At 34.9% G+C, this 26,526-nt stretch overlaps 1 protein-coding gene across 2 annotated transcripts in view; it reads left to right on the plus strand.

The window, feature by feature from the left end:
• Positions 1 to 22: 22 nt before the first annotated feature.
• Positions 23 to 26,526, plus strand: part of RPAP2 (RNA polymerase II associated protein 2) — a 76,615-nt gene continuing 50,111 nt past the window's right edge. The window contains exons 1-7 of one of the 2 annotated variants that reach the window (XM_016134273.2): positions 23 to 157; positions 863 to 905; positions 11,240 to 11,354; positions 12,714 to 12,812; positions 13,016 to 13,081; positions 14,951 to 15,039; positions 24,751 to 24,786. In XM_016134273.2, the coding sequence (XP_015989759.2) occupies positions 85 to 157; positions 863 to 905; positions 11,240 to 11,354; positions 12,714 to 12,812; positions 13,016 to 13,081; positions 14,951 to 15,039; positions 24,751 to 24,786 (521 nt within the window). In that variant the 5' untranslated portion in view covers positions 23 to 84. Of the gene's footprint in view, positions 158 to 862; positions 906 to 9,590; positions 9,653 to 11,239; positions 11,355 to 12,713; positions 12,813 to 13,015; positions 13,082 to 14,950; positions 15,040 to 24,750; positions 24,787 to 26,526 lie in introns of those variants that run through there. The other variant, XM_036236370.1, reaches the window with a different exon arrangement.

Consider the following 26,526-nt stretch of genomic DNA (forward strand, 5'->3'; position numbering starts at 1 on the left):
CGGCCCCGCCTCGCGCTACGCGAGCGGAGGCGGGGTCTCGGAGGGGACGCTTGGGTCGGTCCCAGCCGTCTAACGACGCTTCCCATGGCTGAGTCCGCTCGGCCTCGCGCGGCCTGCCTCAAGGCCCGGGTTCCCCGCGCCCCTCGAAACCCTGCAGGTAGGCGAAAGGGCCTGTTCCCACTCTTTGACCGTGGAAACTGAGCCCCAACAGAGTTCCAGACTAAGGCGCGCGGGGTGCCCCGGAAAAGCTGCCCCAGGGGAAGGGGTCTTCCGGCAGAGAAGGCCGCGCACTTCTTCCCACCGCAGCCCTCCCGCCTCCTGGGAAACACCTCTTGCCAGACCCCCAATTCTTTACACTAGCGTTCCAAGATTTTCCCCAGAATGGGCTGTGTTCCAGTCTCTGAGAACCCAGGGTGGGCAAGTGACCAGGGCAGCGTCGGCCCGCCCTGTGCAGCAGCCCGTGAACCTAGCACTGGCCCTCCTTCCAATTTTACTGCCCCGACTCTCTCAGATATTCGAGAACCTCTTCCTCTCTTGCCCGGGAGTGAACATTTGGGCGACAGAGGTTATCTCTAAAAGTATCCAGGTCTCAGATTTTCAGGAGTGCTTAACTCTGCACCTGTGATAAAGGAGAAAATTCAATCCGGAAAGAGATACGTGTTAACCAGGAAAATTTGGGGGGAAACTAGTTAATTTATAAAAACAAATTGCATTCCATTCCTATTTCATTTGATTTACACAGAATTGGAAATGAAATATATGGAAAAGAAGAAAAGATGGTATACAGTTTATATGGCTAGGAATCTGTCCAATAACTTGGTGTGTTTGTGTAGACCTGATCAACTTTGTTTTTTAATTTTAGGTACTAAACAGACAAATGCTTTGCAACAAGATACTTCTAAAAGGTATGAGAACTTGACAACTGCATTTACTTAGCTGTTTATCGCATTTTTAAAAACAATGAGTGCTCCCATTAGAGAAAATTATTAAAAAGGAAAAGATCTGGGAAGCACTGTAAATTCTCATGTGGACCGTTACACCCTCCTACTCCATTCTTTAAGAAAAACCAAATCAGATGCATTTAGTTTTCTGGTAAAAATACAAGTATCTGTAGAAAGTGTCTATAAATATAGAAAGTGTCTATGTATGTGAATAAACATTTCTAACCAGGTACTCTTTTTTTCCACATCTTTGGAAACCTTTTCTGTTCCTTGCTTACATCATGTCCATATTTTCAACAAAAAGTTGTCTTGTACTGTCTCTTAGCTTCTCTTAAAAAGGCCAGATTTATCTTCTGTCACAGAAGTTTTCTAGACTAGGAGTAATGATTGAAAAATACAATATCTATGAAATATCATTTTATGAAGTATTGGCTTTTGCCTTAATTATTCTTTCAAAAATTAAGGTATGCCAGTCCTATGTTAGGCCCTGAGAATATGGTTTTGAACAGAATAGACACAATTCTTGTCTAGTGAAACAAATACCAATTAAATAATTATAAATAAATACATAATTACATATTGTGATAAATGTTGTAAAGGAGAAAGACCGAATAACAGGAGTCCAATTTAGCCGGAGGTTGGCAGGGAGGGTGGTGGGTTTTCGGGAAAAGGCTTCTCTGAAAGTAATAATTAAGCCGTGACCTGAGGGCTAAGTAGGCGTTAACCAAAGTAGTGGGAGAGACCTGTAGCCAGAGGGGAAGTATGTGTGAAAAGGAAAGTCTTGGTCATTTGAAGAAAGCAGAGATACCAAGGGTGATGTGTAGCATTCTGAGCAGGGGAAGAAAGGACCATTGGAAAAGGTTATAGAGACAGGATTCCGTTCGTACAGTACCTGGTAGGCAGGCTATGGTGAGAAATTTAGATTTTCTTAGTGCAAATGGGAAAACTAATAAAGTGGTGGAATTTAAGTGTAAAAAATTTTAGAATGTTAGGGATGGTGATCTGAGAATGGAGAAATTGGATGAATTCAGTATTTGTTTTGGAGAGTACAGGCATTCCTTAGAGATACTGGCAGGTTCAGCTCCAGATTACTGCAATAAAGCGAGTTGTAATCTTTTTGCTGGGAGAGGGTCTTGCCTTCAATTTGTAAAAGATGCAACATCTCTCAAGTGCAATAAAGTAGAGTAAAACGAGGTATACCTATTATTTCCTTGTGGAGCATGATTATACTGACTTGGCTTTAGGAAATACTGAAGAGTAAAGTTTAGTTAATATTGATAATGATGGTAATTTGCAACTCTCTTCAACACTGATCTGACCACAAACTTGAGATTATATTTTGTTCTGAGCACTACAATTTGTAGAAAATAATAAGCTGAAATGTATTTTGAGCAGTTCATCCAAGATGATCAAATAATTAAAAATCTATAGGATTAAACAAAAAGTTGTTGAGGGAAGTGGTCCTTTGAAATTTATTCCAACTGCAGAATACTTCTGTATTCAATCCTGGTGAATACTTTTAAGCCCGAAATTAAAGAACTTCACAAAATTATAAAACAATTTCACTTCCCACTAAATTTTTTGTTTAAAAATATGTTAACGTGTACTGCTATATTATTAAATAAACGCTTTAAAATTTTCTCATTTTTAATCCTAATGTGGTAGATGTTGGCAGATATAATGTACATAAGCAAAAGTTCTAATTCTAAGAGTACGAAGGAGTGCCAAGACCAAAAAGTGTGAGGACCACTGCTGTATACCACACTACCTATCATTATTTCAGATAGGGCAGCTGTGAAACAAGGTTATCCATGGGAAGCAGCTGTACTGTATCCATTAGTTAAGAACAGTGTTGCTGTTATTGCAGGTTTAAATAGTTAATGTTTAAATCAGCAATTGCTAATGCAAGTTGTGTGCTGACCTTAGTACATGGCATAACTTTTACTGGTAGGCAGCAAAATAAGAAAAATAAAATATTTTTCATAAAGCTAAATATAGTCATTATAAAGAAAAGCCTTTTCATTTGTGTTCTTCATGTTTTATACTTTTTCGATGTAAGCATGGCCTTTATGAAATGATGGGAGAACAGGTGTTTCCACTCCCCTCTATCTGTCACCAAATTGTCCACTATATTTGTGAGTCTGTTTTTTGATTAGTTTATTCTTTTTGTTCCTTATAGATTCTGCATACAAATGAAATCATATGGTATTTATCTTTCTCTGTCTGACTTATTTCATTCGGTGTAATGACCTCTAGGTCCATTCATTTCGTTGCAAATGGTAGGATTTCATGTTTTTTAATGGCTGAGTAATATTCCATTGTATATATGAACCATAATTTCTTTATCCAATTGTCTGTTGTTGGGCATTTAGGTTGTGACCGTATCTTGGCTATTGTAAATTGTGCTGCCATGAATATTGGAGTGCATAGAGCTTTCCAAATTATTGTTTTGGTTTTCTTTGGATAAATACCCAGAAGTGCAATTGCTGGGTCAAAAAATATATCCATTTTCAATGTTTTGAGAAACCTCCATACTGTTTTCCATAGTGGCTATACCAATTTGCAGTCCCACCAACAATACATGAGGGTTCTCTTTTCTCTGCATCCTGATTTATTGATAGCCATTCTGACAGGTGTGAGGTGATATCTCATTGTGGTTTAAATTTGCATTTCTCTGATGATTAGCAGCCTTGAGTATCTTTTCATATGTCTATTATCCATCTGTATTTCCTCTTTGGAGAGGTATCTGTTCAGGTCTTCTGCCCATTTTTTCATTGGATTGTTTGTTTTTTTGTTGTTGAGTTGTATAAATTCTTTATATATTTTGGATATTAACCCCTTATCAGATGTATCATTAGTGAATATCTTCTCCCAGTCGGTTGTCTTATTGTTTTGTTGATGGTTTCCTTTGCTGTGTACAAAACCTTTCATTTGATGTAGTCCCATTTTTGTCTTTTGTTTCACTTGCTTGAGGAAATATATCTGAAAAGAAATTCCTGTTAGTAATATCAGAGAGTTTACTGCCTATGTTTTCTTCTAGAAGTTTTATGGTTTCAGGCCTTACATTTAAGTCTTTAGCCCATTTTGATTCTATTCTTGTATATGGTGTAAGAAGGTGGTCCAGCTTCTTTTTTTTCCCCAACACCATTTATTAAAGAGACTGTCTTTACCCCATTGTTTATACTTATCCCTTTGTCACATATTAAGTGAGCGTATAGGTATGGATTTATTTCTGGGCTCTTTATTCTGTTCCATTGATCAATGTCTCTGTTTTTATGCCAGTGCCATGTGTTTTGATTACTGTAGCCTTATTGTATAGTTTGATATCAGGTAGTGTAATACCTCCAGCTATGTTCTTCTTTCTCAAGATTGCCGTGGCTATTCAGGGATTTTTATGGCTCCATATAAATTTTAGGAATATTTGTTCTGGCTCTCTGAAAAATGCCATTGGTATTTTGATAGGGATCGTACTGTATCTATAGATTGCTTTGGGTATTGTGGCCATTTTAATGATGTTGTTTCTTCCTACCCATGAACACAGTATATGCTTCCATTTATTTGTATCTTCTTCAATTTCTTTTTTCAATGACTTATAATTTTCTGAAAAGAGGTCTTTTACTTTCTCGGTTAATTTGATTCCCTGGTATTTTATAGTTTTAGATGCAATTGTAAACGGAGTTGTTTTCTTAATTTCTCTTTCTGAAAGTTCATCATTGATGTATAAAAAATACCGCTGACTTCTATTTTGTAACCTGCTACTTTATTGAATTCATTGATCAGTTCTAACAGTTTTTTGGTGAAATCTTTAGGCTTCTCTATATATAGTATCATGTCATCAGCAACTAATGAGAGATTTACTCTTCCTTTCCAATTTGATTGCCTTTTATTTCTTTTGTCATGTTGCCGTGGCTAAGACTTCCAACACAGTATTGAAGAGGAGTAGTGAAAGTAAGCATCTTTGTCTTGTTCCTGATCTTAAGGAAAATGCTTTTAGCCTTTCCCCATTGAGTATGATGTTAGCTGTAGATTTGTCATATATGGCTTTTATTATGTTGAGGTGTGTTCCCTCTATTCCTACTTTGCTGTGAGTTTTTATCAAAAATGGGTGCTGGATTTTATCAAATGTTTTTTCTACATCTATTGATAGGATCATATTGTTTGTATCTTTCGATTTGTTAATGCAGTGTATCACATTAATTGATTTGCGGATATTGTACCAGCCATGCATCCCAGGAATAAATCCAGCTTGATCGTGATGTATGATATTTTTAATTTAGTGCTAAATTCAGTTTGCTAATATTTTGTTGAGGATTTTTACATCAGTGTTCATAAGAGATATCGGTCTATAGTTTTCTCTTTTTTGATATCTTTGGTTTGGAATCAAGGTAATAGTGCCCTTATAAAAGGAGTTAAGGAACTTTCTCTCTTCTTGAAATTTTTGGCATAGTTTGAGAAGAATAGGTGACAATTCTTTGAATGTTTGGTCAAATTTGCCTATGAAGCCATCTAGTCTAGAATTTTTTGGCGGGGGGAGGTTTTTGATTACTGATTCTATTTCATTGGTGGTAATCGGTCAGTTCAGATTTTCTGTTTCTTTTTAACTCAGTCTTGGGAGATGGTATGTTTCTAGAAATGTGTCCATTTTGTCTAATTTGTTGACATACAATTGCTTGTAGTATTTTTTTATGGTCCGTTGTATTTCTGTGGAGTCCATGGTTATTTCTCTTTCATTTCTGATTTTATTTATTCGAGTCCTCTCTCTTTTTTCTTTGATGAGTCTGGCTAAGAGTCTGTCAATTTTATCCTTTCAAAGAACCAGCTCTTGGTTTCATTTATCTTCTGTATTGTTTTTCTAGACTCTATTTCATTTATTTCCTTTACATTCTTTAGTATTTCCTTTATTCTCTTCAATTTGGGCTGTTTGCTGTTCTTTTTCTAGTTCTTTTAATTGTAAAGTTAGATTGTTTATCTGAGTTTTTTCTTGTTTCTTGAGGTAGGCCTGTATTGCTATGAATTTCCCTCTTAGGACTGCTTTCACTGTGTCCCATAAATTTTGAGTTGTGTTTTCATTTTCATTTGTCTCTAGGTATCTTTTGATTTCTTCCTTGATCTCATTAATAATGCATTCATTGTTTAGTAGCATGTTATTTAGCCTCCGTGTGTTTGTGTATTTTCCAGTTTTTTTCTTGTCATTGATATCTAGTTTCATACTATTGTGATCAGAGAAGATGGTTAATATGATTTCAATATTCTTAAATGTATTGAGACTTGATTTGTGTCCTAACATGTCTATCCTTGAAAATGTTCCATGTGCACTTGAGAAAAATGTATATTTTGCTGCTTTGGGGTAAAATGCTCTGAAAATATCTATTAAATCCATCTGTTCTAATATGTCTTTTAGACCCATTGTTTCCTTGTTGATTCTTTTCCTGGAAGATCTGTCCATTGGTGTCAATGGGGCATTAAAGTCTCCAACTATGGGTGTATAACTATTGATCTCTCCTTTTATGTCAGTCAATAACTGCTTTATGCATATAGGTGCTCCTATATTGGGTGTATATATGTTTACTAGGTTTATGTCCTCTTGATTTATCGATCCCTTTATCATTATTTAATGCCCTTTTTTGTCTCTTATTATAGCCTTTGTTTTGAAGTCTGTTTTATCCGATATAAGTATTGCTACCCGGGTTTTTTTTTTTTTTTTCATTTCCATTTGCGTGAAATATCTTTTTCCATCCCTTTACTGTCAGTCTGTGAGTGTCATTTGATTTGAAGTGGGTCTCTTGTAGACAGCATATGCATGGGTTTTGTTTTCTTATCCAATTGGTTACCTTATGTCTTTTCATGGGAACATTTAATCCATTTACATTTAAAGTGATTACTGATAGGTACATTGTTACTGCCATTTTATTATTCATATTCGTTATTTTGATTTTTTTTTTTTACCCCTTTTCTTTTTACAGAAGTCCCTTGAGCATTTCTTGTAATGCTGGCGTGTTGGTGAAGAATTCCTTCCTTAAGCTTTTTCCTGTCTGGGAAGCTCTTTATCTCACCTTCCATTTTAATTTTAATTGAAAGCCTTGCTGGGTAGATGGTTGTAGATTCTCGGTTTCCATAACTTTGAATATTTCTTGCCATCCCCTTCTGGTCTGCAAAGTTTATTGAGAAGTCAGCAGACATTCTTATGGGGGTACCCTTGTAAGTGACTAGCTTCCTTTCTCTTGCTGCTCTTAAAGTCTCTCTTTGTTTTTGACCTTTGGCATTTTAATTGCAATGTGTCTTGGTGTAGATCTGTTTGAATTCCTCTTGTTTGTGACTCTGTGCTTCCTGAAATTGTATGTCTAATTCCTTTCCCAGGTTAGGGAAGTTTTCTGTCATTTCTTCAAGTAGAGTCTCAATCTCTTGTTCTCTCTCTTCCTCATTTTTTTAAATTCTTTTTTCTTTTTGTTGTTCTGATTGAGTGTATTCTGAAACCGTGTCTTCCAATTCTCTGATTCCATCTGCTGCTTTGTCCAATCTGCTGTTGAATCCTTCTTGTGTATTCTTCATTTCCGTTATTGTATTCCTCATTTCTATCTGGTTCTTTTTTATGGTTTCTGTTTCCTTTTCTATGCAGTTGAGATTCTCATTGTGCTCATCCATTCTCCCATAAGTTCATTGAGCATCCTTATAACCATTATCTTGACCTCTGTCTCTGTTAGGTTGCTTGCCTCCATTTCATTTAGTTTATTTTATGGAGTTTTCTCCTGTTGTTTTATTTGTGTCATGTTTCTTTGTTTTCTCATTTTATTAGCCTCTTTGTGTTAGTTTCTATGTGTCAGGAATATTTGTTTCATCTCTCAGCCTTAACCAGATGGTCTAATGTGGAAGGTGTCCTCTGTGGCCCAGTGGCACATTCTCCCTGATCGCGTATGCGGGGGCCTCTGGACGTGACCTTTGTGTGATTTGTGTGTGATCTTATGTCATCGTCAAGCCTTTATTGTTGTTAGTACATCAATGGATAGGATTAACATTCAGGCTGACCAATTGTGGAAATTGGGTGTACTCACAGGGTAAGAGTTGATGTGTGGGGACTGACCCTACTGAATGGGATTTGCCCTAGCAGGCTTGTGTACTTGTTGCAACCACCCTTTGTGTGTATCACTAATGAGACTAGTCAGGAGTTGCTCTGTTGTGGTCTGGTGCCAGCCTCCAGATGCATTGGTTTTGTGGCCCCATGGGAGGGGCTCCCCTGGAGGCCAAGGTCAGCCACTGCTCTGATTGCTCATGGCTACCCAGTGAGAACTACAGAGCAATCCTCAGATGGTTGTTGCCTATGCTGAATCTATAGGTATGTGGAAGAGACACACATTAGGCAGCGGTCAGTTATCCTCCATCTTTGACCTATGGCAATTTAGCATAGGGACCAGTGCTTCTCACAGCCTGATGCTGCCTGTCAGTTGCCTGTAAGTCTCTGAAACTAGATGAGCCTCTGGGTGATACACACGTTGGGTGGCGCAGGGACCCCAGGAGTAAATGTCCCCCTGCCACTGCAGTGTCAGTTTACGTGCCCACGCTGTTTCTGTGGCTCACTGTACTAGCTTCCACTCATAGCAAGGTCAGCTGCTGCCCACACTGAGCCTAAATGTGCTGCACCAGGGCAGGAGCAGCGGCCTATCAATATGCAGTGGGCACTTTGTGTATTGGATGGAGCAGGAGCTCAGAGAGTCAAGGCCTGTTAGGCGGATACAGACCCCCGCATTCCCCTTAAGAGAGATATCAGCTCATACAGGCAGCAGTGGTCTGTCTGCAACTGTTTTCCTCGAAATAAGCTCATGCTCTAGCCGAAGTCTGTTGCCTGCACTGATTCACAACCTCAGAGCCAAGCAGGGCACAAGAGGCACTTTGTGGCTTGGATGAAACGGGATTTCAGGGAGAGAAGGTCCATCTGCCAGTACAGCCTCAGTTTTGCAACTTCTTTGCCTGAGGGTTCCTGCTGTAGATACAGATCACAGTGAGACCAGTTGCCGTCTAGGGTGGTCCCACAGACCCCTGTGCTCCCTGGACACAATATTACAACTTTTACAGGCAGCAAAGGTCTGCCCGCTGTTGATTTCCATGCTGTGCCAGCCAACTTTTATTGCCTGTGTGGTTCGGGAGATCAGGAGAGGGGCAGGGCTGTGGCAGTTCACTGTCAATGGGCCATCTGGGGCAATTTGTGGGTAGGGTGGGGCGGGGTCTCAGAGAGACAATGGCAGTCAGAGCAATACAGCCTCAGTCTTGCTGCAACTTTGGTAACTGTGAGTTCCCACATAGCATAAGTCTGAGATGACAGCCAGACCAGCTGCTTTCTGGGACTGCCCTACAAGACCTTGATATCTGCCCAAGTTCGAGTTGGCAGCAGTGATCTGTCTGATCCTATCTTGGAAATGGGGCTCACAGCGCTGGCCGCCCACTGTGAATGCTTGGCCCTGAATCTGAGCAGGGCTTGGCAGCCCTCTAGCAACAAAAGCTCTGGGCAATCTGCAGGTCGGGTGGGGCAGAATGATGCCCTCTAACCAGTGCTTCCTAATGGCTCTGTGGGAGTGGTCTGGTCTGTAAATTTCCCTGTAGGGGGCCTGGACTAAAGCACAATGATGTCTGCCTTTCCACCCCTTGTTCTCGCACCAGGTAATGCAGACTTTCTCAGTATGAATCCTGTGTGGGCTTCTGACCCACAACTGGTGTCCCGGGTAAGTGTCTGCAGGTCAGAAAGCCTGTGAGCAGATCCTTCAAAGGGGCATCTAGAGATTCAGTCTCCTTCTGGCTTACCCAGAAGGCTGGAATCCTCTCTGGTTTTTATAGTCAGAGTTATTGGATTCTCCTCTTTCCTGGGCTGGTACCCTGGGCTAGGGAGCTCCAGATGAGACCAGGACCCCCCTCTCCTTCAGGAGAGCCTTTGCAACCTCGCTCTCCCTCCCGGTGATGCTCCACCACCCGCGGGTGCGGGTCCAGCCTGATTTGAGACTTTGCCCCTCCTACCGGCTTCCATGTGGCTCCTTTATATTATCAGATGTTGGTGTTATGATCAGGTGGACTTAAGTGATTCTCCGCATTGATTATTTTATAATTTGTTTGTAATTTCAATGCAGACCTGGGAGGAGACGAACCCTGCTTTTACCTAGTCCATCTTCCTCAGAACTCCTTTAAGTTTTAATGTCCTTATTTTTTCCTACTTGGCCGTCCTGTGTCAGTTATTCAAATTGTTTCCGTAAAACATATTGCTTTGGGCAAGGAATTAGAGCCTAAAGTTTTGGAAGTCAGTGAATGTAGGGAGAAATGGTGAGTACATTCCAGGTCCAGATATAAGAGCTGAGGCAAGGCCCAAGAGGCCAGCAAATATTATTCTAATAAACAAGCAGAAACCAGTGCAGAAAGAGCAAATGCATCACCAAAATAATTGGTATCTTTGGTCCTATGGTGGTGATTCTCAACCCTGCTTGCACACTAAGATTATCTGGAAGACTTTTAAGAAAATACCAATAATCAGGCCCCAGCCTCAGAGATTCTGACTTAATGAGCCTGCAGTGGAACCTGGGCATGGTATCTTTTTTAAAAAAAAATCTCATCAGATCATTCTAATATGTAGCTAGAACTGAGAACCACTGTCCTGGGGCCGTTGTTTGATCTAACAGCCTGTGCTTTTATGTTACATAATGTGTGGGGCAAGTAAAGGCTGACAGAATTCCATGGATGCCATGATAAGTACCAGCCCTTCCAGGAAGATTGCTGTTTTTCTAAACCACACAATCATGTCGATGTAATTATTTAATAAGACTTTACAATAAAAGTAAGCAAACACTTCTTTGCAAATATGACTCTGTCCTGTTAAACTGGCCATCTGTTGACTTTTGATACTTAATAAATTTTTCCTTGTAAGAACAGCCAAAGTTGTATTTTTCCTCTCTAATCTCTTCTTTTTTTCTAAGGATTTAGGAGAAAAAGCCTCCTTTTTTAGGTACACATAGAAGCAATAGAATATAAACTCTTAACTGGTTAAAAAATTTCACCTCATTTTCTTCTCTATAAGAATTTTTTAAGTTCTTCTTTGTGCTCTGAGTTCTGGAAATCAAATAATTTAGTTATGTCAGACCTTCTGTTTGTACAGTGCAACAAGTAGCTTGTTTCCTTTTCGAAAAGTATTGGATCAAAAGTAACAGCATTGAATGATATTAATTTAAATAGCAAAATAGTAAGTTGTTACTGTTTTAAACCAATTAGCTGTGATAAAACTTAAAAGTAGAATTTTTAAATTTTGAATAATCATTTTTTAATTTTAGGAAAGCAGAACTGGAAGAAACTATGAGAAAGAAGATTGAGTTTGAGAGAAAAGCTCTAAATATTGTTGAACAGCTTTTAGAAGAAAATATTACAGAAGAATTCTTAAGGGAATGTGTATGTGTTGACAAATTATTATTTTTGTAGTATAAATTCTTTAAATCTGTGCAACCTGAAACTTCCTTGCATTATTGAAATCTTTGCAGGTATCATGGTATCATGCATTTCAAAATAATCAATTATGCATTCCTTGCATAATGACTTTAAATACACAAATGAAAAATAACATACATATTTTACCCCTTAGTAGTAGTTGTTTTAGCAAGTCTGCTAATCTAATTTGATTTTTATCATTTGCATTTATGATCCCAATGTCATTTTCCGTATTCTATGTTGTCCTATTTTAGTAACAGAAGATTAATGTTTTTGTCAATATAATTTAATTAATTTCGATATTCTAGACCTGAAATACAGATCCTTTATGATTTAGCACATAACAATAGAATTATAAAATGCATAAATTTTTTTTGTTTGTTTTCACCTAATGGTTTTATTGAGTTAAAAGTTTGAATGGAAATTTCTGTTATAGTCTCATAATCCTCGAGAAGAAAAAAAGAAAAATTAAAACTCAGAGCTTCTATTGCAAAAGTAATTCCTAGTGTGGCTCAGAGATTTTTCAAAACAAGAATATAAATATGACTATTAAATTTACATGGGTAACTGCATCAGAATCTTCATACATAATGACTATAAAGAAGATAAACACAATTCAGAAATGCTTAGTTTGAAACAAGTACCTTATATTACTTTCAAAAAGTTTTTCAGTCCTTTCAAAAACAAAAACTTCAAAAATAATATCAAGATTTGAGATTACTTGAACATGAAGATATCAACATAAAAATACTGTTAGTTTATAACTATCATGTCACCATTCTCTTGTATAGTTTTCTTTAGAAACTGGAAGATTTCGCACAAAAATTTGTTTAGAAGTCACAATAACACCTTTGATAAACTTTGTTTTTTTTAAGATTGTGCTTTAAAAATAGGTAAAATTTTATTTTATGTATTTAATATTTTTTTAAAAAAATATATACTAGTAATATTTTGCTTTGGGATAACAATCACTATAGCACCATTTCTTCTTCCTGCCTCAGAATTATTTCATGAATTGTATAATCTACAAATTTGCATAGTCTGCTGTGGCAGAAGTTTTTGTTTTTTGTTCTTTTTAAATAATTGCTCACATTTTTTGAGTACTACTATGTGTTGAGCACTTTTCTTAGTTTTTTTCTTTATTTTCTCCTCTGATTCTAACATCAAACTTATGAGATAGGTACTATCGTTTGTTTTTGAGATAGATACTGTTGTTATCCCTGTGTTTTCACATGAGATCTATGGGGTCTAGAGAGCTGATAAATGAACTTTTTCCAATAATCTGGCCGGGGGTGGGGAATGCCCCCTTTTATTTCATTACAGGGGAAGTTTATTACACCTGCTCACTACAGAGATGTCGTGGATGAGCGTTCTATTATCAAGCTCTGTGGTTATCCCTTATGTCAGAAGAAGCTAGGAATTGTAAGTAATTTTTTTAAATATAGACTTTTAATTTTTATATTCAATGAAATACTTTGAATGAGAAAGAGCAAGAAGTAAAACTGAGGTCCTGAACTAATGACATGGGTGAGCCAAAGATATGTTATATAGATAACTTAATCTTGTAACATAAGTTCAAATTTATTACTTGAATTCTTTTGTAAGCCATACTTTCTTTTCTTTAGGTACCAAAACAGAAATATAAAATTTCTACCAAAACCAATAAAGTCTATGATATTACTGAAAGAAAGGTAAGTTTAAAGGCTATTTTCAATTTGGCAGTTAATGTTAAATATTATACTAAATGCAATTCTAAAAATAGCTTTAAAAATCTTGCTTTTTAGAAAACAGTCACAGTAGAAGTTTTTCATTTATAAGTATTTTATTCAAGGTGTTTAAAAAAAACTCTGCTTTTGCTTTAATTAGTACTTGAACATTTAAAAATCAAAAGTATATATTAGAACAAATTCAAACAAATAAATTGTAGAGCAATAGAAAAGAAGAAATAATCACTGCATGTAGACATTTGGTATATGACAACAGGAGTATTGTAGATCAGTGAAGAAAGGATGGATTAATAAGTAGTACCAACACAACTAGTTACCAAATGGAAGAAATGAAAATTGACCTTTATCTCAGAGTACATACAAAGATCAATTTTAGTCTATTTAGGGACCCAAGCATAAAAGACAAATCTTTTCAAAAACAATAAGAGAGAATATTTTTATAAACTTGGACTAGAGAGAATTTCTTAAATAAGATAGAAAATTGCAGACTGTAGGGGAAAAATTGATAAATTTTTTACATTAAAATAAATAGTCATTAGAAGTTTTCAAAAAAGAGTGAAAATATAAACTACAAATCAGGAGTTGTATTTCTCACATATCTGACCACAGATTCATAACCAAAATATATAATCTATGAGAAAAAGTCAAACAGCCTAATAGAAAATTTTATAGAAGGAACTTGAATGACTAATGAGTATATGAAAAGGTACTTAGTCTTATCAGTAATAAGGAAAATAGCAAAAATATATTGAGTTAAATTTTCATAGCCCCCAAATTAGCAAAATTATAAAAATCTGACAATATTAGTGACTCTGTACTTCTGGTCAGACAATCTCTTTGAGAAGCTGTTTGTCATCTAGTAAAGTCAAATTTCTATATTCTTTATGACCAAGCCTTTCTCTTCTTTAGTGTATATCTTAAGGAAATTCTTGGTAATATGTGTTCCTAGTTGGATAAACAAAATGTGATATATGCATAGAATGGAATACCATTCAGCTTAAAAAGGAGGGAAATTCTGACCCATGCTGCAACATGGATGAAATTTGAAGATATGCTAAGTGAAATAAGCCAGCACAAAAGGATAAATATATGATTCCACTTAAATGTAACTAGAGTAGTCAAATTCATGGAGACAAAGTATAATGGTGGTTGTCAGAAGAGGTGGAAGAAGTGTCAGAGGAGGAGGGAGTTATTGTTTTATGGATGTAGAGTTTGCTTTGCGAAATTTGAAGAGAGTTGAGATGGATGGTAGTGACGGTTGCAGTGAGAAGGTAACTTAATGCCACTGAACTGTACACTTAAAAATGGTTAAGATAAATTTTTTTATATTTTGCCACAATTTCTTTAATTTAAAAAATTGTATAAAAAGATTCATAGTGACATTGCAGTAATAACAAAACAATGAGAAACAATTCAGTTATCCATAAATAATAATCGTTTACTCAGTGGAATATAATACACAGTGTAAATGAATAAGCTACAACTATATGAATGAATCTCAAAAACAATTAGAAAAAATGATGACAAGAATATATATAACTATGATTTTTTTTAGGCAAAGTTTAAAAGGCAAAATTGAATGAATAGATTTTATATGGATATGTATACAGTTAGCAAAAAAACTAAAGGAAAGTGAGGGAATGAGTAACAAAATTTATGACAGTGGTTACCCTTTGGGGAGAGTGGTGGCGTTGGGGAGGAGCACACAGTGGCTTACATTGAATGGTAGAGTAATGAGTTTTCATTCTTTTCTTTGAACTACATATTTATGTTTTATACTCTCCTGTACGTAAGTTGTGTTGTTTAAAACTAGTTTTAAAATGTTCTTTTCAGTGTTTTTGCAGCAATTTTTGTTACAAAGCATCTAAGTTTTTCCAAGCACAAATTCCTAAAACTCCAGTATGGGTGCGAGAACAAGAAAGGTAATTTAAATCATTATGTATATTTTTGTTCATGTATTCTAAAAATTTCTCTGCTTTTTGAGATATGCAGAGAATAATAGGTTATTTTCTTTAGTATGTTACCACAGTATCTATTTTAATTGTGAAGAAATGGTTATATTTTAAGCATAGCTATTAATAATATTGCATATAAATGTTATTTGTAGTTTTAGCTTTAATCACAAAACCTAAACTTTGCTTCCTGCTCTGCCAGTTATTTCTTTTAATTCTATTAATATAATAGTCCTGGAATAACTGTTAAATTTTTTTAAAAGAAACTAGATCTTGGAATCTAGATGAACTCACGTTCATTAGGAAACTATGTACTAAGGTTAAAAAGTTCAGGTTATTAATTCATTCAACCTTTATTAAAAATATGTAATATTTCATAAATTTAAAGAGTCCCAGTTGAGAGTCATTTTTAGCAAAAAAGTGTATGAGCATTCCTGAGATTTTGCCTCTTGAGAAGTGTTTAAACATTTACAATATTTTAGTAGTTGCTAAATTTGAGAGAATTTATTGCGGGGCAAATGGCATAGTAATATTTAAAAAGTAACAAAAATTGTCATATAATTAAACTATATTGTCTAGAAATTCCAAACAAAGGCTTAAAGTAATGAGATAATGTCCCAAGTAATTCATGTTTGATAGAATATTATAACAAGGCAGTGTCATTTGTGGTAAAATAGGTTTTTGTATAATTATCTATGCTAAATAAAGTTAATAACAAATGTAATGAGATGTAAATTGACTAAAGATCTTTGCCTGAAAAAAAAAAAACAAAAGTCTTAATTTTATGCACAGGGTAATATGGTACTACTGTAAGTTCAGCTAGCATCAATTGTATTAATGACAATATGTTAGTTAGCAGACACTTTTGCATGATGATCCAATAGTGTGTGGTTTAGAATATGTAAAACATACCACCCAATGGCCTTTGTTAGTTGAATTAAACATAAAGAAGACTAAGTTGTTCATCATTTCTCTACCAGCCTATCTGACTTTCTTGTTTCAAGAAGATAATGGTATATAAAAAGGGTCCAAGCTAAGTGTGACCTATCTTCAGGTACTGGGGAGCCATCTGATATTTTTGAACATAATATAACTTGGCATTGGTGTATAAGATGAATTAAAGAAGCAAGGATCATAATTATAAAGAACCAAAAGGATTTTTAGAGGTAATTTGATCCAACCTGTTTTATCAAACAGGTTCAGAAAGAGTATTTCTTAAGCTAGTGATAGATTCTAAACAAGGTCAGGATTCTTTTATCATGTTCCACTTGATTGGTAGTAACCAGCGAGTAAGCTATAATATTAAATTGTCACATTTTACATAGTATAACTATAGCCCTTATTTATGTATAATGCTTGTCAATATACAACCATATCAGTATCTTTTATATCTAGAGGCACCAGTGTTACCTTAATTTCTAAATTCTTAGGGGTGAGGATGTCAGTTTATTTAATGAATCCACTAGAGGTCACTGTGTTTTCACAGAGAGTGATATTTTTTTATGTGCTAATGATCAGAAGTCTAGAATTCAGTATTCTTTTTAAAAAGGTTGTCTAGCAATTGTACATATAAGCTCAACGGAAATGTGATACTTTAAAGAAAACCTGTTCACATATGATGTGGGGTACAACATTCAGAACCTATTTTAAAGGGGGAAAATGGCCTTTTTTTTAAATGGCAGCATTTAGTATTTAATGCTGAGATTTTTATTAAAGTGAGTTATTAATAAATAAAAAATTACATCATATTTTAAATTATAGTTATTTAATTAATGTTAGTTTTATTAATCATAAAAATAAGAATAAATTTTAAAATGCACTGAAATTAGACATTTTATTGCAGTGACTTACACAATTCTTAACTGCTCATAAATGTGTTTACAGTATATCCAACATATACATAAAACTGAAACAAAAGTTTTATGGAATAATACTTATCCTTCATGAAAAACCCCTGATATTTTGTACTCTGTTGCTTTTTAAAAATGCTGCTAGCAGCCCAATTAATTGCTTGGTCCTGATCTGTAGTTTTAAGAGCACTGTTTTGTTGGATGTAGCTTAGAATATTTGTTGTTTTACTGTAGGAAAGTCTTATCAACACTAAGCCTCAGTTTTCCCATTTGTAAAGTAGAAAGTTGCATTTAATCTCTTAATTCCCTTTAGTTCTAATGTTTTACAGTTCTGAGTCAGTCGCTGCTGCTATAGTGAAAGTTTTCTAGGTAAGGAAATGTCTTATGTATAAAAATTATAAAAATTAAAATTACCAGCCTAAGACTAAGGAAATTTATACTGCTATCTTGTCCTTGTAGGGAAATTTGTCTCATTTGGGAATATAGAATAAAAGCTATTGACTTAAAGAATTTGAACTTTTTGGTCTGAAAGATAAACACTGATAAAAGGATTGGATCAGAGATCTTAAATTATGAAGAAAAAGCTGGAATGTTTTATACTGTGTCCAGAACAACTTAAAGTTGACATCTGCAGGGACACCATGATCTTACACATTATTTGCAAGTAGAATATTAAATTTGACAGTTTGGTCTTTCTTATATTATATAAAATTATTCATCAGATTCATAAATCCAAAACCTATAGTGTCTCTTAAAATTTCTAAGATATTGTTTCATACCATAATCTCTATCTCATTGGTAAAAATGTATAAATAGATTTAAGAAAGATTGAGACAAATTCATGTATTCTAGGTTCATATTTCTATTGAGGCTTTGGAGTCAGAAAGGGCCATTGAGATTTTCTAATCTCTCATTTTTATTAAGGTATGAAAATAATATCTGGAATATATCCTTGATGTCATGGAGAGCAGTAATACTTCTCACAAAATGTCTCCTGATGCCCTGTCAAAGCCAAAACATTGACCTAGATGGCCTGGGTCATGACTCAGTTGTGAGTTAGAAATTTTTTACCCACTTGGTGGCCAGAAACAGACCACATACAGTTTTGTTCCTAAATATGCTTATTTAGATAGTCACACAGTAGCATTTATAAATTCCATTTGGTTGAGTGTAGGCTCTGACAGATCTTTGAAAGAAAGAAGTTTCTTGAATTGCAACCTAAAAAATCAGGAGTTAAAACTAAGAAGGAAGGACAAATGTTGAGAATCAAATAATGATTTTTTTTAAAGCTCAAATTGAGGTGAATGGTTAATGCTGACAGAGCTAAAAGCGCCATCATGTGGCTCAGAGTAGGGGATTTTCACACATATTTCTTGGCAATAAACAGTATAATCTCAGAGGTGCGGAAGCCAAAAAACCTCTGCAGAACAACTTCTATAACCTCTTCCTGAACCTCCGTTGCTGGGTATACAGAGTAAAATCTTTCTGAAACAGGTTTTAACATGTCTCAAATATATTTGAAAAATTGCCACCACAAGGGCAATTGTAGCCTGCTGCTTCTGTTAGTTTACATACAGCATACCTATTCTAAGCGTTTCACACATGTATGTACATATATGCACACAAGGTTTTTTAGTATGGTATTTTTAGTTTTAGATTTACTATGCTAAAGTTATTCATCTAATTTATTATACTTTAATGAAAATAATATGAAAATGTTTATGAAGAATAAGCTTGAAGGTATTCTTTAACATGATTACCTATTTTTGTTTTTAAAATTGAGCTTATTGCAGTTAAATTGAGAATTATCTCCAGGGCAACATAAACTTTGAAAGGAGTGGAAGATACTTAGAGCAACAAGAAATGACAAAAAGCTTCGAATGTCATCTAAGAAAGGATAGAAAAGCAACATACTTGCTGCCTTATTCTTTTTAAAACAGCTCATAGCAAAAACCAAGTGAAGTTTTATATTGAAGTTTTTATTCCATCGTTAAATTCAGTTTATATTAGTGTCGAGTACTATTCTTCATTTTGTGGATTGGGAATCAGGGAGAGTCTTAAATTCACTCATACAATATCTAGAAGCAATGTTTAATGTAGTTTTTTTGTTTTGTTTTTTTACTATAGTCAGAAAAATGAAACAAAGGAGAGGAAAATAATAGCTGGTGAAGTATATTCAGTTCCTATGAAAGGGTTTAAGCAAAAGTATTATTAACTTTTTGGTGTCTTTTTTCTGACTTTAATTAGAGGCAACATGTTGTAGAAAGAGCTTAGACCTTGAAAGACCTAAATTCAAATAATGGATTTACTATTTGTTAGCTCTATTGACCTTAGGAACTCAGTTAACCTCCCTAAGCTTCAGATTCCTCCACTATAAAAAGTTATGTAAGTTGGGTGAAGATTAAATAAAATGGTATATAAAACCACCTAGCATAATGTGTAGAAAAATGAAAAAGTTCTGGAGATGGATGGTGGTGATAGATGCAGAACAATATGAATATACTTTGTTGCTACAGCAGTACACTTAAAAAGTTAAAGGGATAAATTTTATGTTATATATTTTGTCACAATTAAAAAAAAAACCTACCATATAATAGGCATTTAGTATATTCTAATTTTCCCCTTCTTTATAGATTGAATTTTCTTTTAACTCTTAGTGTTTTTCTCAAAAACTATCAAGTTATATAGAGATTTCTCATAAAACTGTCTTAAATTGTGTGCATGATTTAGAATAATGTTTACATTTTGATACCTCTTAATTCAGCCATACTTAGACCTTATTCTTATTTGGAACAATTCTACCTCCAAGATCTTGAAATAAGAGCTTTCAGTCTCTGACCACAACCTCTATCTCATCTACAGCTATTACTCCTTAGTGTGCTTTCTGACCTCGTTTTGACCTCCTGTCTCTACCTTACCTCTCTCTGTTCTAGGTTGGCAGACCCTCATTAAATTTGTGTGTGTGTGTGTGTGTGTGTGTGTGTGTGTGTGTGTGTGTTTTCTTGAGCTCTACAGTTAGCAGTTACAGTATTGTCCTCTCTAATAATCCCAGATTCTTTCTCCTTTAACCTACCATGTCTCCTTTTTTAAATGTCATCCTTTTTTGCTGTGCCTAGGTTGCTGAATATTTTAGGGTAAAGTTTTCAAATAAGATGATTAGCACTTCAGGCAAGCTGTATTATTTAATTCAGGCCTCACAGCATCCCTGGGAATGTATTGATGGTAAAACTGAGGCTCAGAAAGGTTTAGAGACTCATTTGGCTCATACGTGTACTTTCGGATCTAAACCTAGATTTGTCTAACACCAAAACCTGCTTTCTTTGCATTCCTTTGGCCCTGTTCTAATTCATTCTGTCTCCTCTTAACTTTGTGCTTGTTTTTTTTTTTTTTCTAGTTCTTACCGACCATGTGATACATTCTGACCTTTTTCCTCACTCCTTAGTAGATAATTTCACTGAGATGATTTAAGGGGATCCAGCAGAATCTCTTCAACATTATTTTCTTTATTCGCTCTCATTTCTCTGCCTCCTCATTGCTAATATAGTATCCTCTATGTTACTGAATCCATTCTTTTCTCATCAAGGCTTTGCTTCATAATTTATTCCTGTTTTCTATTTTTTTCAAGCTCTCCTTTCATACCGATTCTTTAAAAAGGAAAAAAATCCTGAAAAATATCCATGGAATTTAGCACTCCTATGTAACTAGTGATGTTAGCAAGAGGCATTTCAGTAATGCCTGCAGATTCCAGGAGGCAGAGGGTTGATGACTGAATAGGAGATAAGGAATTGGAAATGATGAGTGCAGACTTCTTTAAAGAAGGCTTACAAGGAAAGGGGTAGGGGCTGTATGATTGAAGGACAGGGTTTAAGAGATAGGATGGATTTGCTAAAAAGGGAAACATACAAAAGGAAAGAAAAAAGGAAGAGGTTTGCAGAATTAAAATACCTGAGTAAAATCCATAGGATTAGCCTCAAATGCCTTTACATACAATCAGGGTCGATCTTTATAGGCCCAGCTGAATCTGAAGCTTTTCTTTATTGGCTCAGCAGGAAGTTTGTCTTCTCTAATTTCCTGTAGCAGTTCATACAAAATGATGAACAGTATAGTTATTATGAGCCATGCTGTCTGGTTTTGATTCCTGCTTTACCTCTTACAAGCTATGTGACTTTGAGCAAATTACTTACTCTCTTAGTATTCAGGATTTTTATCTATAACATGGGGATGATAGTAGTAGCTATGTCATTCTTATGAGGATTAATATTATAAAGCTCATAGAACACACATTTTCCTCCCACTAAATTGTAAAGTCCTTAAGACTAGGAACCAATTCTTTGTATTGTTTATGATACCCAGCATAGTCCATATATATCATAGTTCATAATTTTATTTTGAAGGAATTTGTCAAATTAAGGGATATACTCTACATTTTCAGGTTAGCCATTTAGTGTAAGAATCCTATTGAGAATCACTGTCTATACATACTTTCTTTCCTACAGTGATATTCAGACCCAGTTAGGACCAGATGCCAGACAGCCGCTTGGTCCTGAACCTTGATAATTTTAGACAGGAAGACTTGGGTGGGGATGCAGGATAGGAAGAGTTAGAGAACTACAAGTGAAAGTGGGAGAAAGTAGTCAACAGACAATAAAACAGCTCTATTGTAGATGGTAGCATATTATTTAGGCCAAAAAAAAACTCTTAATGGGAGTTATAAATATCCCTGGAGCAGTTGAGGCTGATCACCACCCAAGCAGTGTCATTTGTTTTCTTTGAGCAACACCAAACCATAGAGCTTCTATGACTAGAGTTCTGTTGAGTGGGAAGAAGTAGAGTAAACAGAGTAATTTGGATGATTAGGAAAGAATATGCCTCAATTGGCTGAGGAGCTAAAGAAGAAAAAAAATAGATTACATTTTTACTCTCAGGCACTCACTGCCATTGCCTTATTTTACCTTTTCCTCTTAAATTTTTTATCATCGGTCTTGGGGAATTCCTGAACTGTGGGGGAATCTCTAGAGCGAGGATGGCAAATATTGATTTCATCCTGTATGTTTCCTAATGTGTGCTAACTGAGAAGGAATTCCATAGGAAATCACGCTTTGGTCAGTCATCAGTGCCTCCCATAACTAAGGAGAGGATTGCCAAGAGAGTCCATTCCCTGCATTGCCTCCTACACTTGAGACTGAACAAAAGATGAATGGATTTTATAGGTAACAGTTATATGATTGATGCTATGCTGTTTAATTCTATAGGAAAATACTCATAATTGACATTTTTGCCTGGTAGCCTTTAAATGTCAAACTCAAATGACTTATGTTTCTTTATTCACTTAGCTCAGCTGTTTTTAATTGAAGATTTTTATAATATGGCCCTTGTTGCAGCTCTATTTTGCCTTTTAATGAGATTTATGCTCATGCCTTAGCTTCTCTTTAGTACACACCTAGTTTTTTATATGTACTTTTTTTCCTTTTAATTGACTTTTAGAACAATTTTGGGTTCACAGCAAAATGGAGAAGGTACAGATATTTCCCATATGCCCTCTGTCCCTACATAAATCATACCTTACCCCCTTATCAGCAACCTCCGCCAAAATGGTATACTTATTACATGTGATGAGCCTACATGGACACATCATTATCACCCAAGTAATATGCACTTAAGTTTTCTGCATGTCTTTTCATAACTTGATGGTTCATTTCTTTTAGTACTGAAAAATATTCCATTGTCTGGATATGTGACAGTTTTTCCACTCTCATACTGAAGGACATCTTGGTTACTTCCAAGTTTTGGCAGTTATGAATAGAGCTGCTATAAACATCCATGTTCAGGTTTTTGTGTGGACATGAGTTTTCAGCTCCTTTGTGTAAATACAAAGGAGCATGATTTCTGGACTATATGGTAAGAGTATGTTTAGTTTTATAAGAAATCACCAAACCGTCTTCCAAAATGGCTGTACTTTTTTGCCTTTCTACCAGCAATAAATGTGAGTTTGTCCTCACAAGCATTTGATGTTAGTGTTCTGGATTTGAGCTATTCTAATGGGTACTGGTATCTCATATTTGTTTTAATTTTCATTTCTCTGATGGCATATCAGGTAGAACATCGTTTCATATGATTATTTGCTGTCCGTATATATTTTTTTCTTAATATATCTTTTTTTTAAGCCTGTAGCACCTGGTCTTCCTAGTTGGTCTCCCATCCAACTACGATCCAGGCCCAACACTGCTTAGCTTCCGAGATCAGGCGTGTTCAGGGTGGCATGGCCATAGTTATATATCTTCTTTTGTGAGGTATCTGTTAAGTTCTTTGGCCCATTTTTCATTTGAGTTGTTTGTTTTCTTCTTATTATAAGAGTTTTTTGATATTTGAATAACAGTTCTTTATCAGATATGTCTTTTGCAAATACTTTCTCCTAGGCTGTGACTTGTCTTTTTATTCTTGTGGTATTTTTCTCAGCAGAAATTTTTAATTTTAATGAAGTCTGACTTACCAGTTCTTTCATGGATTGTGCCTTTGGTGTCGTATCTAAAAAGTCACCCGGGTTTTCTCCTATATGTTCTTTTAGTAGTTTTATAATTTTGCATTTTATATTTACATCTGTAATTCCTTTTCAGTTAATTTTTGTAAAGGATACAAGGTCTGTGTACAGATTCATTTTCTTGTGCATAGATACCCAGTTGTTCCAGCACCATTTGTTGAAAAGCCTATCTTTTTTCCATTGTGTTGCTTTTTACTTCTTTATCAAAGGTTGGTGGACTTTATTCATGTGGTTCTATTTCTAGGGCTCTCTGTTCTGTTCCAATTATCCATTTGTTCTTTCTCCCCTACCACGCTATCTTGATTACTGTAACTTTAAAGTAAGTCTTGGAAGTCAAGTAGTATCAGTTCTCCACCTTCGTTCTTCTCCTTCAAGATTGTGTTATGTATTCTATTCTGGGTCTTTGCCTCTCCATTAAAACTTTAGAATCAACTTGTTGATATTCACAAAATAATTTACTGGGATTATGGTTGAATGGCATTGAATCTATAGATCAAGTTGAGAAGAACAGACATCTTGACAATATTGAGTCTTTCTTTGATGAACATGGACTATCACTTCATTTATTTAGTTATTTGTATTTTTACTTTAATGTTTTGTAGTCTTTTAGAAGGCACTTTTTCTGAGTCACTTTGGAAGTATGTTACAGTTTCCCTGTTCTCTTGGATTCATTTGTTGTTATTCCTTTTTATATTTGGGTTTCTAAGAGCATTTTCTTCCCCGATGATGCCCAGCCAAATATGATTTCTGGTATTGCTAGCACAATTATTCCTAGAGTTAACGTAAATCACCTGGTCCACATAGTTCACATCCATACCACAATACAACTGCTTTCTCAGAAGTTAGGGCAAAAAGTCTTATTAACCATATAAAGGAATACAAGAGAATTATAGTGCGTAATCTGTGCTTCCAAGGAGCTTGTACTCTACTTACAAAACCAAAGTTAAACGTATGAAAAGTGGAATATTTAAAATGGTAATAATTCTATTATGTCATAGAAGAGTACATGATTAATACAGATTGTACAGACAATGATTTTGGAATTTAGGGAGTGATTTACATTAACAGATTAGGGAAAACTTTATTGGGCTCATGGAATTTGAACTTAATTCTGAAATGTGAGTAAATTTTGGATAAGAGTATTAATCCAGATTTCTTGTGGATGAATTTCACAATACCTTGTCTCTTATTTCCTTTTAGTTCCGTTTTCTATCTAATGTATTTATGATAAACCACTTGAAAGTGTGACATATTAGTTGCCTTCAGTTTTCCGTTTCTGTGTTTTTGTCACAGGCATCCTAATTTTCAGCTGCTACAGGAAGGACAAAGGTATGGTTGAATCAGTATCATTTACCTTCTATATATTCATGTTAATAGAAACACTAAGGGTAAACCAAGTGATATGGGCTCTTGGACTTCCTGTGCTGATGCATTATGTAAGTGCCCATTCTAGCCCACACAAAGAAATATTTGCCTCGTACAGCTTTTTCTTTTGTGATAGTAAGCTGACGTGTTTGATCTGTATGCTTTATTGTACAGCTGTTTCTACCAAGGAAGTCTAATTGAACCTGTTGAAATATGACACAAACAAAGCTTCCATCAGAGATATTGTGATGCTTACTCAACTAGAGTGTGCCAATTACATTTGTTGAAAGATTTTTATAGTCTTATTTAATAGGTTTTCAAAACAATATATCAATTATATAATTATTTGAAAGAGTATCTAAGCATTAATAGAAATTCCAAGTTGTGATTTTTTTTCTAAGCTCTCCTCATGCTCTTGCTTGCCCAACCATAATCATTTCTCAAAACACATCCTTTTATATCCTAGAATAAATTTTCCTGTCACTACTTTAACTATGTGGACTTTAGCACAAGTGAGAGATATTTATTTATTGATGTATATCTTTAATTTAATTTTCAAAGTAGTATAGAAAAATATGATTACCTTTAAATTCCAAGAGAAAGTATGAAATGCATAAAAGTTTAATTGTTCTAACTTTTTTGAAATTATACTCACATAATACAGGTCTCATAACTACAAAGGCTAGATTCTAACTAAAAACTGATACCTAATACTGAATATACATTGTCATTTTTTCTCTGTTCTAATCTGCAGCCTCACTTTCAACTCATTTTCTTCTTTTACACATGTCCCCCCCAGCATGCTTTTTTTTTTTTATTACTGCATTATTTTATTTTGTTTAATTTTTTAAAAATATTTCTAAAAGTTAGCCTTTTGGGGGATCAATTTTAGGTTTACAGAAAAATTACTTGAAAAGTAAAGAGTTCCCATACAGCCTGTCACCACCCTCTATATATGCTTCTTGACCCAAAATCCTTCTCTTCCGAACCCTTTAAAGTTCTATACGTGCATTTGCTTGATAGTAATTGCTCATGTGTCCTTTAGCTCAAGTTTGTATAGACAAAGCTACTCTTTGCCTTCACTAATTCTTAATTCTTTTAAAAACCTAATCTGAAAATTGAAGAACTATAGTCAAATGAAAAATTAATCTTTTATTGTTAGCATTATGTTGTAATTCTAGATTTTCATAAGAAATATCTTTCATCGATAAATTTTATTTTTCAACTTTATTTTCTGTTGTGTCATTTTTATAGTTTTTATTTTATGGAATTTTCTGTGTAACTATCAACAAGCATCGGAAAATGTTTAGACATCTCTTACCTGTCAAAGCCTAAACAGAGTTCCTATTTTATGTGTGTCCTATTATAAATATTTATTGAAATTGAAAACCACTAGTGAAGTTTCTAAAGAAAACCCTTTTTTAAAAAAGGATAGCTAAAACAGTTACAGAAATAGAGCAGCCCCAAATCAAAATAATTTAGTAGGATAGAATTATCAAGTGTGTTTTTTTTCTTTTTAGTGTACTCTTTTAATACTTTTTAAACACTAGGGGAGAGACAAGGAAAGAAGAGAACTATATCAAATAAGATATAGAGAAATGATGGAATTGTAGCTTTCTTCTGGGGGGTGTGTGTGTGCAAACTTATAAATATAAGCCTATAAATAAGGCTTTGCCTAGGGAATAAAAATTTCTTTCTCAGAAG

Source organism: Rousettus aegyptiacus, unplaced genomic scaffold (assembly GCF_014176215.1).
Source record: "Rousettus aegyptiacus isolate mRouAeg1 unplaced genomic scaffold, mRouAeg1.p scaffold_m13_p_1, whole genome shotgun sequence".
Lineage (NCBI taxonomy): Eukaryota > Metazoa > Chordata > Mammalia > Chiroptera > Pteropodidae > Rousettus > Rousettus aegyptiacus.